This window comes from Drosophila miranda, chromosome XR (assembly GCF_003369915.1).
Source record: "Drosophila miranda strain MSH22 chromosome XR, D.miranda_PacBio2.1, whole genome shotgun sequence".
Lineage (NCBI taxonomy): Eukaryota > Metazoa > Arthropoda > Insecta > Diptera > Drosophilidae > Drosophila > Drosophila miranda.
The window spans coordinates 9135912-9152895 of record NC_046674.1 but is presented as its reverse complement, the minus strand read 5'-3'; the positions used below and the strand labels follow the sequence as shown (position 1 = coordinate 9152895).

Genomic DNA, 16984 nt, shown 5'->3' with positions numbered 1-16984 from the left:
TGTCAAAGTGTAAGGGAAAAGACTTCTTGAAGGTATAAACATTCCAATTTGAGGGCTTTTTCTCTGGGCAAATGTTTGCTTGGCAATCTCCCCAAAGCCATAATCAAAACCCTATAAAATCCATTCGAAAGTGGGTCAGCAGTTGCGCTGATCTAAGGAGCAGTCGTCACAGTTGATGGACAAGGGCTGCGGTGCCCTTGCGCGGATGTCCATCACCAGAGCGTTGTCCAGGGTCAAGCTGGATAGAGGGCGGACGAGCCGAGCCTTTCACAACGAGAGCCTAAAGTGCCGACTAACTAATTAGTGATTAGTATTTTAAGGCAGACACGCTTGGCAAGCGGAGGCAATTAAACGCGCTTAACTTTACTTTACTTAACACAGACATAGCAAGACAGCAGTGCAGAGAGAAAGACACGGGCCAAATGTCTACAGTTAGGTGCCGTTGACCTTGGTTAAAGGTAAGGTATCGGTACGGGTATGGGTATGGGTATGGGTATGGGGCTGGCTGGATTTGGTTATTGCTTCTTTTGCCAGCTGCTGTTGCGACTTCCGCGATGCAAAACGAATCTAACGGCGAATCACAGCGAAAGTAAATCAGAAAATGGTTAGATCACGGGACCGAGAGCCTGAGATTCTTTCACAACCCGCCTCTGAGAGGCGCAGAGCCCACAGAGAGAATGCGGTTGGCTGGCTCCACTTCTAGGCCCTCGGATGGATGGATGGATGAATGGATGGCTGGCTGGATAGAAGAGTGGATGGATGTGTGGCTGGGAAAAACTTTATAAAGATCCGCTGCAGCCGCGCTTGGCTTCACACCTGCTCGCGACGCGAAGAGCTGCAAACCATCGTCCAGCCAAGGCATTCGGAACTCTCGATACACACACACACACACAGACATAGAGGGTGGCAGAGGCTCGACTATTATGTAAGATTAGGCAATCTGCAACACACATCTACATATCCAGCAACTCGTGTAGGCGGTCGGTGATTCTATTTGGCAAGTTGCACTTGAGTGATTTTTCGGGCTTCCAAAAAACGGAAAACCTAATACCGAAAAACTGGAAACTGGAAACCGAAAACCGAAAACCAACAAAACTTTGAACAGACGTGCAACATGTAAAGCGAACCAGATAAACGCCACAAATGACGTAGACAAGAAAAACCAAAACGAAAAAAATCGCGCAATAGCCAACGACCATTATCGAAAGTGAAACCCCCCCCCTTCCCCCCTGAAAAAGTCAAAAAGACAAAACGCCAACCGTTTTGTACCGCTTTGAGTCATTCGGTGGTTTTTTTTTGTTTGTTTGTTTGTTTTTTTTTTGGCACGGATCGTCAAGTTTTATGGCTAACGTCGCGAGGATTTGTTAACCCACGAAATGGGCCAAGTCATTCGGTGTCAGTTGGTCAAAGTGCGTGCCGCCGAGCTGTGAACCAGTGAACCAGCCAGCCAGACAGCCAGCAGTTGTGGGTGTAAAGAAGGAAAGCCGAGGCGTTGGAAAAGCAAAGAAAACTTGAGCAGGTCAGTGCTGAGTCTCGACTGTGGCAACAGGAAACAAAGAGCTTATATAAGAAATGTGAGTATGGTTAAGTTAAAGATTGGTTTACTATATGTTTGGGATTATTTAGAAGTCTTTAAATAATTAAAGACTACTCATAAAAGATAGAATATTATTCAGAGGTTTGATCTACAGGGATCTTCTCCATTAAATTCACAAGAGCTAAGAATTATATTATTTATAATCTTCACCCAGACAAAAGAGCCTCAAGCCTCGAATAGTTACACCTACATTCAAATATTAATGTTATTTTATTTCCTTACATTTTAAAATAGATATGAAAATATTTTAAATATATTTCATAATTAATATAAATATATTTCACATTTCAATCAAATATATTTCTCATTTAAATTATATATATTTCTTATAAACTTAACCTTTAAATTAAATATATTTGTTATTGGGTATATATATTATTATATATATATCTTACGTATATTTATTTTAAAGTGTCTTGTATTTTTATTAAATATGGGTCGTTTAATATATTTATATTTAAAAAATATTTTTGTATTCAAAAACTGAATATTAAATTTACATATGGGCATGCTTCTATTTACAATGCTATTTTTCTATCAGTGTTCAACAAATATAGTTCTCAGCTTACATACATATCTTGGATTTCATATAAAATGATAGTTTCTGTACAAAACTACACCAAAATCGGATTAAAACTAGAGTCTATCAAGTCCCACAATCCTTTCAATCAAAAGAGTATAACATTTTGAGAACTTTGCTATACTCCTATCACCTTCAAGGGGCAACCTTATCTCTTTCGATAAACCAAATGTCAAACGCCTTAAGCCGGCTTCAGCACGAGTCGATAACGTTTATTTGGGTACCGTTAGGCAGGTGCTTTTAATGCAGTTAACCAGCAAAAGGCGGAGGCAAAGTGGTGGCAAGAAAACGGCTCAAGGTCAGACCAATGCGATTAACTATAATTATAAAAGCCAAGTGTAGGAGCAAGCAGAAAACCACCACAAAGACGGACACCCACAAAACACAACAACAGCTACAATAAATAATGAAAGCCAAAAACCGAAACCAAAAAACCCAACAAGACGAAGAAGCACCATCCAACTATTGCATAACAGAGAGGCAAAGAGAAAAAAACAATAAAAAACCATAAATCCAACAAAAAAACAAGAAGAAGTTGGAGTAATTATAACAACAATTAAGCAAACGGCGTGCGTTTTTACAGCTAAGCGTAAAGCGCAGCCAAGCATTTTGGTGGGTGAAGGGTACAGCCACAACAGTGGGAGGAAGGGGGCGTCAATGTACAATGTACAATGTACAATGTACATCATTCATTAAAATGTAATCCAAGTTTAAGCAAAGTCTTCTAGTCGGGGGTTCTTCTTCATAATTAAACGGATGACAGTTTTATGCCTTTGACCTTAACGCCTGACAGACAGAGAACGCAGATACAGATACGCAGATACACCTCACAGGCGGGAGATGGAGGGGAAAAGAGACAGAGGAGATGTCATTGTTCTGGTGGAACTATAGTTCCAGCGACATTGATAGCAAAGCTATACCCTAACACAGCAGCAAGTCCGGGCTCTTTTCAGACAGAAGCCAAGGCACAGATAAAAGGCAATCTAAATAGAAACGAATCCACAGTGTATACAGAAGGGCAGCGCTTCTTGCCATCTTAGACAATCCAAAGATTCAATTCAAAAGGCCATAAAAAGAGCATTTGAGTATGGGCGTTCTGTAAGATTTTCTTGCTCGTGCAACACTCATCTGAAACATTGGCCACAATTAATTTATGAACCACAAACTTCCTTCCTGCCTCTACGCATTTGGTGTAACACCGGCAAGACACACACAACACACAACACTTGAGTGACCACTAGCAAGGTCAGCATCAACCATGCAGCAACCATGACGATGATTATGATTATGATTCCTATTTCTATTTCTATTCCGATTCCTATTCCTATTTCTTTTCCGATTCTGATTTTGCAGTTGATCAACGGACATGAAGATGTGCAGATTGCCGATGCAACCGCTGCTGTTGGGGCTCTGGCTGCTGCTGCTGATTGAAGTGCAGGTAAGGAACCTTTCACCTGTTCGCTCGGTTTGTTGCCCAAGTCGGAGGGGCATTGCCCAAGCCTAGATGGGGAATCTAATCTATTTAACAGTTCTTAGAATGAACTTCCTGATTAGGCCACATGAACCGTAACCAATCGTTGGCCAATCGCTGGCCCGCCTGTCTAACGGATATGCTCTCTGCTCTAATGCAGATTGCGTATCGACCGACTGCGAGCGGAAGAGAGGCTTTGTCTGCCTGGCCAAAAATTATGTGGCTTTGTGGCTGTTGCCTAGCCTCTTCTGCTGATGCAGCACTTTTCGTTGTGCGGGGCTCATAAAAACCAAAGACTTGGGACACAAACTCGAGCCGAGTGATTTATCGCATTGCGTATACGCCCCACGTGCCCGGCCTGACGCACTTCTCTCTCTTGGGCACTTCTTTCTTGCAGCAACCCATCAGCGGCCTGGAACAGAGTACAGACTACTCGGTGGTGAGCAAAACGGCTGCAGTGGCCACCACCACATCGGCTCCTCCACACACGGTGGCGCCACCTCTACGCAGCTTCAAGGGCCGCATTCAGACCACGACTCCAACGTCCAGAACAGCGACTGGGACTCGCCCTCTGGCCACTGGAGCGGAGGCGCAGCAGGAGCTGGTGGGCATCTCCTCCAAATCGTATATTTCGGGACCCACCACACAGGCCTCGAAGCTGTCCAAGCGCGCCGGCCTGGCCGGCCCCAAAAAGTTCCCCAAGGACGTCCGCAACCGCAGCAGCGTCGCCGTGGAGCGCAACAAGCTGCATCATGATGTGCCCGACCATGTACCGGACTCCTCTGGCTATATACCGCATCGCATTGGACATCCTGTTCACCTGGACTATGGGTCCACGGGCGTAGATTCTAGTGGAGCTCCGACAGGAAGTGCCGGCTATCATGCGCCGCCCTATGAGGGCAACAAATGGCACGAGGAGTACTGGGATCAGGAATACGCGGGTCATCAGTTTCTCCACAACAGCACTAGAGTGCAACGTAAGTTGAAGTCGCCCTCCTTTTAGTGGTTAAGATCCTCCCTTAGTTTCTGCTCTTCCTCCAAATAGACATTGAAGCGGAGTGCCAGGACGACTACATGAAAATACGCATTGGCTTTAATGGCTCCTTCAGTGGACTGCTCTACTCTGCGGGCTATGCCTACGATCCGGACTGCATGTACATCAATGGCTCGGGTCGGGACTATTACGAGTTCTACATTCAATTGAATCGTTGTGGCACACTGGGCAAGAACTCCCTGCAGGAGGAGAGTCGCAAGAATCCAACAGTACGCACCTTTACTTGAAAGGAAAACCATTTATAAATCACATTCTTTATTTTCCAATTAGAACTTTATGTGGAACACGGTGACGGTACAATATAATCCACTGATTGAGGAGGAGTACGATGAGCACTTTAAGGTCACGTGCGAGTATGGCTACGACTTCTGGAAGACGGTGACGTTTCCCTTTCTAGATGTGGAGTACGTAGATCCATTCACCCTCCGTGAAATTCTAAACTGATTTTCTCCGCTCCCCCAGGGTGGCCACTGGCAATCCTGTGGTCTTCACACTGAGTCCACCCGAATGCTATATGGAAATCCAGAATGGCTACGGCATTGGTGGACCCCGCGTGACGGGGCCGGTGCGAGTGGGCGATCCCCTGACCCTGATCATCTACATGAGGAGCAAGTACGGTGAGTATTTAGAGTCCATATCAAGTGCGAATATATCATGGCTCAATGGTTATCGTGCGATCGATCCACAGATGGCTTTGACATTGTGGTCAACGATTGCTACGCACACAATGGCGCCAACAAGCGGATACAGCTCATCGATCAGCATGGCTGTCCGGTAGATGACAAGCTCATCTCACGCTTCAGGGGCTCCTGGTCCGATGCGGGCGTCTACGAGACACAGGTGTATGCGTACATGAAAACCTTTCGGTTCACTGGCTCCCCAGCCCTCTACATTGAGTGTGACGTCCGCATGTGCCACGGACGTTGTCCGGTAAGTTGGATGTCAGACTATATCCAGAAGATGGCTCATTGCTGATCTGATCCCTTGCAGAGTCAGCCCTGTCATTGGCGCAACCTGAAGGCGGTCACTAAGCGCGACACCTCCAACATGACGGCCACGAATCTCTCTCTCCCTCCATTGTCCGTCGATGGAGACGCCGCCACCGCCACCACGGAGAGTCCCTCCACGCAGACTTCGCTCTCGGAGAACGTGAACCTGTTCCAGTCGCTGCGCGTGCTGCAGGAGGGTGAAAACGATGGCGATGATGTCTATGCCCATCGCCAGACAAAGCCCCCAGGGCCGCACCAGACCTGCCTGAAGACCTCGACCTTCTCAGCGCTGACCGCCGCTGGCTCAGCCCTGCTTTGTGTGCTGACGGTGACGCTATTCATTGCCTGCTCGCGGCTGAAGCGGCGCAAGGAGTCGACGCTCTACGACTCCTACATAGCGCACAAAGGTCAAATCGATTGATTTGCTTGGCTTTCGCTTTGAGCGTAAGATTGTGTATATAGTTTATGTCCAACCATGTTCTGTTCGCTCTTAGATTGTAGATTAAATTAAGTTTTTTTTGTAGTATTTTCTTAGGTTTTTCGTTATAATTTTAAGTTTCGATTTCGCCAATGCAAAAGCATCATTTCGATAATAAAAATGGTAAAATAAACAAACGGTTGTCCCCAAAATTGGTTTCAAAGTAACGCCCCTAATGAATTCTGCCCGGCCTCCCAAAAGTACGCAACAATTTCAGCTTCGACATGCATTTTACATACAGCTACATGAATCGTACATCCATTCTACGTACATTCTTCAAACTGCTACATTACTCTTACATCTACATTCTACGAAATGCAAGGAATGCCACATTCGGCCTTCGGCCTTTCAGCTTGCTAAATTAATAACTTCTGAACAAATGAAGACATCTTCATACAATAAACCGCACTTGAAAGGAAAATCTTTCGAAATTCAGTCTGCACGAAAACTCAGTGCTACGATGTCTATAAGCTGTACAATGCATTGTCAAAGTTGAACTCTGTTGCCAGTGCATGCTTAATTTGCTTAGATACAAATTTGTTCGTGGTCAATTTACCTATAGATAATAATTTTATATTTAATTTGTAACTTAATTTGATTTTATAAATATGATATCAACTAAAAATTTTTTTTTATTTTAAATGTTGGTCTATTGTTTGTATCTTCTTGAGGTCGTCACACAGATCGCTCTCCATAGCTCTGTTGCGGTAGTTGCACAGATAAAGGCTAATAAATATTCGAAGAGTATTAAAAAAAATTTCGAGGTGGGCTCTGGGGATTATTTTTGAAATATACACAAAAAATTCATAGTTTGAGGAATCAAGATTTCTCTAGAAGTCTTTCCAAAAAGCCAATTTCTTTATTGAAAAATGTTAACAATAAGTACACCTTAAAACAGAGACCAAACATGAATCATACGATAGATAGTTTACTTTTTTTTCGATCTGAAAGATGCAGAGTGATGTCCGATTGTCTCAATGTTTCCATTTTCGAAAGCCTTAAAAATCCTCTATCAGCTGCTCACTCAGAAAATGAGTTTTGCCACCTCTTTTCGGCTGATGTGCCACTGTGTGCCGTTTAGCAGGGGATGCGGGAGGCGTGCGTCTGGCTGTCGTCTGTCTCATTTTATGCTGCCCCATGTGGGGGGCATAAGGAAACGCCATCTTGGCTTGTGCCACTTGTCGGGGCACTTCCTCATGGGCCATGGATATGGCATGCCATGCCCCAGCCATTGACATGCCCGTTCAGTTTTTTGTGTGCTGTGCTTGTCATGGATTTGCTGGAGATTTATTTATTGTGACGGTTTTTTGTCGGTCGTGCGCTTTGCCGCATGATTTTCATTTGTTGGTTGCTGCCGCTGTTGGCCGCTTCTGCCATGGGGCTGCTGCTGCTGCTGCTGCTGATGCTGCTGCTGACACAAATTTTCGACTGCGGCGTGCCGCAAAACATTGCCCAAAGTGTTAATATGGTTGAGGACTTTTAATATTACCCAACTGCCAGTCAGTGCAACTGCCACAGCCACAACAACAGCCGCACAGCCACTCTGCTAATTGTGAAATTTTCTCGATGGGCTGACGCCTCATTTTGGGCGTTTGGCCAGCGCTTCTCGGTGGTTCTTGAGTGTAAAAATTAACACGGAACCACCAGCCAGAAGCCACCAGCCAGTAGCTGGTGTCAAAAATTGCTTTGACTAATTAATTTATTTGGCTATGGCGTACACCTGAGAAAACAAACATGCAAACACCAGAAACAAAAGAACTCGCCAGAGCAGACAATCCAAATGTTTATGATATTAAATTATATTTTTCGCACACAATTTTGCATACAATGTGCCGTGACGCCTTTATGGATTCCGCCTTTGCTCATTTATGATTAATTGCAGTTTAAAAACGCTGCTAAGCAAAACACAAACACACAACTAATTGAATCGCAGAAAATTCACATTCCAAAACATCCCCAAAATATTAAAATGCCTCAACATGCCCCGCCCAGTGGGGCAATAGTTATGAAAAGAGATTTCTCCGCTCAACTACCAGGCATCTAGGCCATCGCTGAGGGTCCATCTCGGGCACGTTTCGCGGCTGAGAGGCGACCTTGAGGGCGGCGGCTGCGACGGCGACCCGGCCAAAAGTGTTTCAATTGAATGCAGCCAAAATAATTTATGAAAATACAGAAATTAATTTGATGTAATTTGCGTTGGCGTTTGCCATTGATTTTATCGCTAGCCGAACTGCAAAAAATAGGAGAAATACTTACAGCTGTAGGAGCTGGCGATGATGAGGTGGCTGCTGGCTGCTGGCTGCATGTGGATGCCGCTTTGGTGACACCAAAATGGCACCCAAATTGCGGCAGCCCCGGCTTGCGACGACTCCGACTCCGACTCCGACACCGACACAAAGGCTTCAAAATGCTGCTTTTTATGCGCTGTGAGGCAGCGACCTTACAGTGTTTTTTTGCTGACGCCAGTCGCACTGCCACATGATGTCTCATAACTTTTGCACGTTCGTGGCCTGGGTCTTTCGCTTGCATTGTATTGCGCTGTCATGCGCACATGAAAATCATCAACATCATCATCATCATCATCACCATCGCCATCGCCATCGCCATCGTCGTCGTCACCATCATCAGGCAGGCAAAAGGTAACTTTTGCATCAGCAATGCAAAAATATGCTTTCATTACCAAACGTCTAGCGCGAAGCTTTATATGGCATGCATAATGTTTTCCTTTTGGCTGTATCTATATCTTTTTCCACTGCCTTTACCATTGTGGCAAGAATCTTTAAGCGTTTGCTTTGGGTCTCCGCCGCCTCCTCTATCCATGAAAACTATTCAAATCGTTACACGGAAGTGCTGCCTTCAAACGGACTGCGTAATATTGTAATTTGTGTAATTAAGGCTGCCGGACGGACAAGTGCTGACAGTTCCAGAGTCACGAAAGAATAGCCAAAGTTTCCAAACTGTGACCAATGCCATCGAACATGAACTGTTTGGCTTCCTCCCTGAATCCCAGAGTAAACCTTAAGCTTGTTAATGATGTAATTCCCTTAACCTTTTGTGCATTCTATTTGAATCATTCAGGCGCCATGAGGAACTGCGGCCTGCTAATGATATTCGTCAGTAATTAGGCGCAACATATCATAGAAAAAACAACTACAACAACAACTATGAAATAACAAATTAAGCGCCACGCCCACATGACCTTTTGAGGCGTTGCTTGTGTGTGTGTGTGTGTTTTTGTTGTTTGCTTAATTTATAGGCTCAAGTGTTGTGCCATAATTAATTTAATATCCAAGTTTATAACACAATTAGGAACACACAGATCCGATGGCGGAAGCCATACAAAGTACAGTGTACTTTTCGCAGGCACTGTGGCGGAACTTCTTTTTTGAGGGCGGGTGGCATCCCTGTCGGGTCAGAGCACATGTCAGCATCCAACAGCTGTTGCGGCCTTTGTTTACAAACTAACAAAGGGAGAGGACGGGACGGAGATAGCCAGCGAGAGAGAGAGAGAGAGCAGCCACCCCTTGGATAAGGGAGAGGGTGCTGATTTTGATTTTGGGTGCTCTCTTTTATCCGGAATTTCAGCATCCGAGTCGACGCCTGCGCCGTGGCCCTGCCATTCGGCTGCTGCGCGCCTCACAGTCGCAGGCCCATTGATTTTTATCCAGAATCCCGAAGTAGAGTTCTTAATCCGCACCCAACCGGACCTGCTCCAGTCAGAGCAGCGCAGAGCTCTTGAGGAAAATTCGGAAAAGCCTTGTGAAAATTGGTCCATTAATTAATAGATAATCAAAGCGCTCAGCTCTGGCCTAAAGGTGAAGTGCATAACCTTTTCAAAGAAGAGTTCCACCAGCTCTAAGGCTGCTGTTCTTTGTGTGTCTGCAGTTCGGGGCGTGGACTCCATTCATCCATCCAGCATCAGTCATGTCCTGGTTGCAGTTGTAAGTGCAGGAAAAGCGGAAAAGCGGATTACCATGGATTGCACCAGCAAAAGCAGATCATGGCTGCTCTACGGCATCCTGGGGCTCCTGGCCATTGCCGCAGGTACGTACGTTGCGGGGCCGAGAGGGGGCGGCGCCAACTCTGCCCCAATTTCCGGGCTGGGGCCCTGTTATGTAATGAAAAACTCGCGAAAAAGGCCAAAGGAAAAACTCTGTTAAAACTCTGCTAACCGTTTCTATAAAATCCAACCCCTTCCGCAAAAAAACAAAAGAAAAACTATCTCTCTTTCTCTCTCTCTCTCTCTCTCTCTTAGCTAGCTAACAAATTTTTACAGCAATGATTTGATTTTTTTCTTAAATTTAACAAACTTGCGCTGGCAGCGCCGCCTTAACAAGTTCTCCAAGCTCTCATTTTGGCCAACAACCAACCACCACCACCACCGCCACTGCCACCGCCAGCCTCATGCCGCGGACCGCTGCTCCCTTATTGTACATCTCAGCCTCTCAACACCACAACCCCACAACCAACCAAGAACCAGAACCAGAACCACCAGAAACAACAGCCAGAGACCAGAAAACAGAAAAAAGAATAACAGAAACCGCCACACGAACCATCGAACGCCTGAGAATGCCTGAGAATAGATCCCCGACAAAATGAATACAAATGAGACTTGGAGAAACTGCCAAAGCGACGCTGCTGCAGCGCTGCCTACGAAAAAAAAATACGAGAAAATTATAAACAAACTCACAAAACTGCGCTAGTCATTAACTAACTCTATATCAAACTATATAGTATATATATATTCCATATAATCTATCGTAGAACTCTCCTTAGTAGCACACCCACCACCACCACCCGCACAAGAAAGCAGTTGAGTGCTGCCCCTTAAGAATAGATCTTCTTCTATAGAACTGCATATCTCTGCTCTCTCTCTGTCTTTGTCTCTCCTGCTCTTGCTCTTGCTCTCCCTTTCTCTCTCTCTCTCCGTATAATGCTCGACAACTGTAAACTTCTGTACCCTACTATATATAGCCAAGACTATAAAAAACTATTCACTTTCAGTACACCTATATATCCGTACTCCCTCTGCCTCTCTCTCTCTCTGTCTCTCTCTGCCTCTCTCTGCCTCTCTCTCTCTCTGTCTCTGTCTATATATAAGTACTATATCCTCCTTAGCTATTTCTGCCTTTTGTAATTATACATTTCTCCAAGCCCATCCATCTAAGTCCCCCCTTAATCCCACCCCCCTGACTATTCACCGTATTAAGGGCTACCACAAGGTCCTTGAGGGACACAGCCACAGCCGCAGGATGAAATCGCAACTGAAATGAACAACAACCAAAAAAAGATCAACCACAAAACAAAAACTTAACCGATATTAACCAAGAAAAAATTACTGATTTCAGTTAATGAAATGCATATATACAACAAACAATATATATACTATCTATATATGTATATATATATATATATATATGAAGATTTCTGTATCAACTGCCGAATCTTAATTCATACTCCTTCTCTTCTGAGCAGTCCAAGAAAAAAGGTATACTACTCGTTAGGCTAAAAAAGAAGTAGAACTCGCAATAGAACCCTGAAAACGAGGCGTACTTAGTGTCTAGAGCTCTCTTTTTGGTATATAATGAATATAGTACATATACACACAAACACCCACTCAACACACACACATACGCACACACACACTACGCACCCACATAAAATCATATACATAGTATCGGTATGAACATCCAGCCACCCCCATCAGACCGCCCTACCCCCCCCCCCCCCCCCCCCCCACCCATTCACCTAGCCGTAAAGTGCAACTCCAGAAAGGAGTTTCAACAACAACAGCAAGAAAAAAAACAACTCCACTCACTCACACGGCAGTAGACACACGTGTGCTCCACATATATACACGCACACGCTCACGCACACAGGCAGGCGGCAAGGATAACCCGGTCACACACACACGCAGGCGAGAAGTGTGAGAGCCAGCCAGCAGCCAGCAGCCAGCATCCCAAAAAGAGCTTTCCGCTCTCTCTCTCTCTATCTCAAGGACACAAAGCTTTCGGATAAAGTTTGAGGATAAACTTTACTCAGCTGTCGGCGAAGACAAAAAAAAGAAGAAGGAAAACAACGGATTACCGGAATATAGACGTCTCTTTCCCACTTTAGTTAGAAAGGGAATCCCCTGCTAGGTCCTTAGGATCTCTTAAGTCTCTAAAGGGGGCGGGGACCCAAGTATAAGTGTTGCACATCGTTAAGCACCTTGTTGATATCGTTATCGCTAGCTGTGTTATCGTGTTATCCTGTTATCGTAGTACAATTTAGGACTCTAGGACTGTAAGAACCACCAAAAGCGAGAGGCATTTGCATTAAAGCAGCCACTATGTGGGGGAGGACACCCTCGCATAGTTCTTGTTTAATGGAAGTGCCTCCGAATGCGGCGTATATGCAACGTAGGCCAAGAACCATCACAACAACAACCACAGCCACAACAACAGCAACAGCAACATGCCACACTTGCAGCACCACCACCCAACCACCACCAAAAACCAAACAAAAAATAAGCGGTACTCATGTCTCGTCCATTTTTGTTTAACTTTTTCCAAAATCAAAATTCCAAAAATTCCAAGTTGCTAAAGAAGAAGATGATGAAGAATCGGTGAAATGTCTCTCTCTCTCTCTCTGTCTCTCTGTCTCTCTGTCTCTGTACTATCTGTCTCTCTCTCGCTCTCTCAGTCTCTCTCGCTCTCTCCTTCTCACATTGTCTCTCTCTCTCTCTGTCTCTCTGCCTAACTCTATCTCTGTCTAAGCTATAATCATCCTAAGCCCCTTTCAAAAATGAAAAATTAAATTTAAACAAAAAAAAAACCAAGAAAACTAAAAACAAAAAATACAACAACTTTGCTCATCCGTTCCGTTTCTTTCGTTTCTCTGTACTCTCCTGATTTTCGTTAAATCTTTGATTTCATTTTTGATTTATTATTTATTCTCTGTCTATATCTTTCTCTCCCCCGATTTCTGGCAAATCTGTTTCGTTAACCGCCTTTCGTTGACTATTTGTTTTGGATTCCCCTCGGTTCTCTTTTGTTTTTGTGTTTTTTTAGTCAGTGCATCCGAAGATGAAGAGCGCCTGGTGCGTGACCTCTTTCGAGGCTACAATAAACTCATACGACCCGTACAGAATATGACACAAAAAGTTGGAGTAAGATTTGGTTTGGCGTTCGTACAGCTAATCAATGTCGTAAGTGTTCACAAAAATCAAATTTGCCAAAAACAAAAAACAAAACAAAAAAACCATAAAATAATAAGAATATATCTATAAAAAAAAAATAACAAAAAAAAACTAACATTAGTAGAGTGTAAATGTATTTTAAACAAGAAGTTCTTTAGTTTCGTTAACGCCACACACACACCGACACACACCCACACACAAACACCAACACAAGCAAACAACCCGCCCAGCCACGCCCATGTTTAAGTTAATGGGCCTGGCATGGTATGGCCGTCGTGGAAGCATCCCAAAGTTTATGAGTTTTGTTTTTTGAAAATTTATTTTATGCTTTGTAAATAATTACGTACACCGTTGCCTTGACTTTGACATTGTCTTTGTGTATGTTTCGTAGTGCTGAAGAAATACAGTTACAAGCCAAATACTAATACGAATACTAACCCTAAAGAACTAAGATTAAACAAGCAAACAAAACTAACCAACTAACTAACAAAACTAAGAGTTAACCAAATGCGAAATAATTGTCTTAACTATCCCTTCCCGCCCACTCTCTCTCTCTCTCAAAACCAACCAAAAACTCGATTCGATTTCGATTCGTTTCGAATCTCCAATACAAATCGTTATCGTAATCGTACTCGTACTCGTACTCGTCCTCGTACCGTTATCTCTCACGTAACCACCACTCAACCAAAAACCACCAAAAACCACCAAAAACCACCATCAACCATGATATCACCACAATCAAAAACCGAAAATACAAACGAATTCCCGAACCGAACCGTACCGAACCGAATCAAGAATGAGAAAAATCAAATTATGAAATCAAACGTTTGGTTACGTTTGGTTTGGTACGACTACCAGCTGCAGTGGGATGAGGCCGACTACGGCGGCATCGGGGTGCTCCGTCTGCCCCCCGACAAGGTTTGGAAGCCGGACATTGTGCTCTTCAATAAGTGAGTAAATGGCCATTATAAAACGTATGTTACTAGTACTCCAGACTCTCTCTCTCTCTCTGTCTCTCTCTCGCTCAACTCTGTACACTAACCAACCAAATAAAGAAAAGAAAAAAAAAAAATGAGAAAAGAAAAGAAAAAAAAGTAGTAGGCGAAAGTAATCCACAGCTTTGCGGCGACCTTTCTCGTACTTCCATATAACCGAAGACTAACATTTACATTTATTCCCTACCCCACGACAGCGCCGATGGCAACTACGAGGTCCGCTACAAGTCCAACGTGCTCATCTATCCCACTGGCGAGGTGCTGTGGGTGCCGCCGGCCATCTACCAGAGCTCCTGCACCATCGATGTCACCTACTTCCCCTTCGACCAGCAGACCTGCATCATGAAGTTCGGCTCGTGGACCTTCAACGGCGACCAGGTGTCGCTGGCCCTCTACAACAACAAGAACTTTGTCGATCTATCCGATTACTGGAAGTCGGGCACCTGGGACATCATCGAGGTGCCCGCGTACCTCAATGTCTACGACGGGGACAGCACCCATCCCACCGAGACGGACATCACCTTCTATATCATCATTCGGCGCAAGACCCTCTTCTACACGGTCAATTTGATCCTGCCCACGGTGCTGATTTCCTTCCTCTGTGTGCTGGTCTTCTATCTGCCAGCCGAGGCGGGCGAAAAGGTTGGTTCACGGGCGAAAAGTCCCTCTGTGCTGGATATTGATCTGGATACTTCCCCATTCCTTTCCTTCCCTTCCCAGGTAACCCTTGGCATTAGTATTCTCCTGTCACTGGTTGTGTTCCTGTTGCTCGTGTCGAAAATTCTGCCGCCCACATCGCTGGTGCTGCCACTGATCGCCAAGTATCTGCTGTTCACCTTCATCATGAACACGGTCTCCATTCTGGTGACGGTGATCATCATCAACTGGAACTTCCGCGGTCCGCGCACCCACCGCATGCCCATGTACATACGCTCGGTGTTTCTGCACTATCTGCCGGCGCTGCTGTTCATGAAGCGTCCGAGGAAGACCCGCCTCCGCTGGATGATGGAAATGCCGGGCATGAGCATGCCCGCACACCCGCATCCCTCGTACGGCTCGCCGGCAGAGCTGCCCAAGCATATCAGCGCCATCGGTGGCAAGCAGTCCAAAATGGAGGTCATGGAGCTGTCCGACTTGCATCATCCGAACTGCAAGATCAACCGGAAGGTCAACAGCGGTGCCGAGCTGGGCCTAGGCGACGGCTGCCGTCGCGAGAGCGAGTCCTCCGACTCCATTCTGCTCTCGCCCGAGGCGAGCAAGGCCACCGAGGCGGTTGAGTTCATAGCCGAACATTTGCGCAACGAGGATCTCTACATACAGGTGAGTGTGAGCCAGCCAGAGTGTGTGCAGCATCGGTGTACATTTAATATCTTCTACCTATGGTGTAGACCCGCGAGGATTGGAAGTACGTGGCCATGGTGATCGATCGCCTGCAGTTGTACATCTTCTTTATTGTGACAACGGCCGGCACGGTTGGCATTCTCATGGATGCCCCACATATCTTCGAGTACGTCGATCAGGATCGCATCATCGAGATCTACAGGGGAAAGTAAGGAGGCATTTAGCTCGGCTCGGGGACGGGCCAAATTGAAAATGGTTAACAGCATTGCAAACGCAACAATAATAAGCAAAAGACAAGACAAGAGAAGAGAAAAACAATGAGAAAATTGCAACAATTAAAGCGGATTTTTAGAATTTACTAATTAAACGAAAACGAAAACTAAACGAATAATGGCTTGAGCAAAATTACACACTAATACAACTAACTAACGTAAACGTAAGCGTTAAAGAACACACACACACACCCACACAAACACACACAGACGAAGTGGCACTCTGTGGGGAGGGGAGGGAGTACGCGTACACTAACTAAAAACTAAAACTAAAACTAAAACTAAATGCAAATAGTTATTCAACCAGCAAGAACAAATGTTTAACAATTAAATCAAAACAACAACCTAGTGGAATTGTGCGTAACTTTATAATTTTAATAACGAAAATTAGCTAATATACATATATACTAAAATCTAGACGGAGAGTTTAAGTTTAAGTGCAATAATACACGCAAGGGTGGAGTGGATGTGTTGTTTTTTTTTTCGAGAACTTTGTTATGTTGAAGTCACCCTAAACTTAAGTAAAACAATTTTACATTTAAGCAAAAGGAAAATCACACAGAATTTCACAATTTGTAAATGCTTCACAATCGATCACAGCTCCAGCTACCATAAGGAGAGCCCCCCTCACCCCAAAACAAACAAAAAAAAACCAAACGAAAAGCCAATAAAAATGCAAAGTTAATTAATAGAGAGAAAAATGTTGAGTTGCCATCAAGCATACGCCGCGTGTTACGCGCTCGGAAAATCGTATATGAGTGCCTATGATTTTATTGACCATTTGCGGGAATGTCGATTCAAATGGGAATCAGTTGTGGCTGATGCAGGGAGATATTTATGGAATGGGAAGCCAATTATGTAAGCACGATTCTGAAAACATCTTGGCCATATGTGGCTGTCCGCTTTGGCGTTACTGTAAAATCATAAAAATTCGCACATTAATCATCCGCCCACGTACAGGCTGGTGTGTGAATTCTGTCATCTCCAATCGGAGGCCGGAGATAGCCCAGGGGTAAGACTAATGAAC

At 44.7% G+C, this 16984-nt stretch overlaps 2 protein-coding genes across 3 annotated transcripts; both read left to right on the top strand.

Annotated features, from left to right (window-relative positions):
* The first annotated feature begins 3543 nt into the window (after nucleotides 1–3543).
* LOC108152771 lies at nucleotides 3544–6336 on the top strand. The gene is made up of 7 exons (XM_017282349.2): nucleotides 3544–3615; nucleotides 4046–4625; nucleotides 4694–4911; nucleotides 4973–5106; nucleotides 5165–5319; nucleotides 5391–5632; nucleotides 5693–6336. The coding sequence occupies exons 1-7, from the start codon at nucleotides 3544–3546 to the stop codon at nucleotides 6110–6112; spliced, it is 1821 nt and encodes a 606-aa protein (XP_017137838.1). The 3' UTR covers nucleotides 6113–6336.
* Nucleotides 6337–9844: 3508 nt separating this feature from the next.
* On the top strand, nucleotides 9845–16652 carry LOC108153367 (acetylcholine receptor subunit beta-like 1). 2 transcript variants are annotated; one of them, XM_017283337.2, is made up of 7 exons: nucleotides 9845–9984; nucleotides 10055–10213; nucleotides 13222–13358; nucleotides 14145–14299; nucleotides 14542–14986; nucleotides 15065–15664; nucleotides 15733–16652. In XM_017283337.2, the coding sequence occupies exons 2-7, from the start codon at nucleotides 10144–10146 to the stop codon at nucleotides 15895–15897; spliced, it is 1572 nt and encodes a 523-aa protein (XP_017138826.1). In that variant the 5' UTR covers nucleotides 9845–9984; nucleotides 10055–10143; the 3' UTR covers nucleotides 15898–16652. The 2 variants fall into 2 exon arrangements, with proteins under 2 accessions (XP_017138826.1, XP_017138825.1); XM_017283336.2 differs by lacking the exons at nucleotides 9845–9984; nucleotides 10055–10213; nucleotides 13222–13358 and having other exon boundaries at nucleotides 13390–14299.
* The last annotated feature ends 332 nt before the right edge of the window (nucleotides 16653–16984 follow it).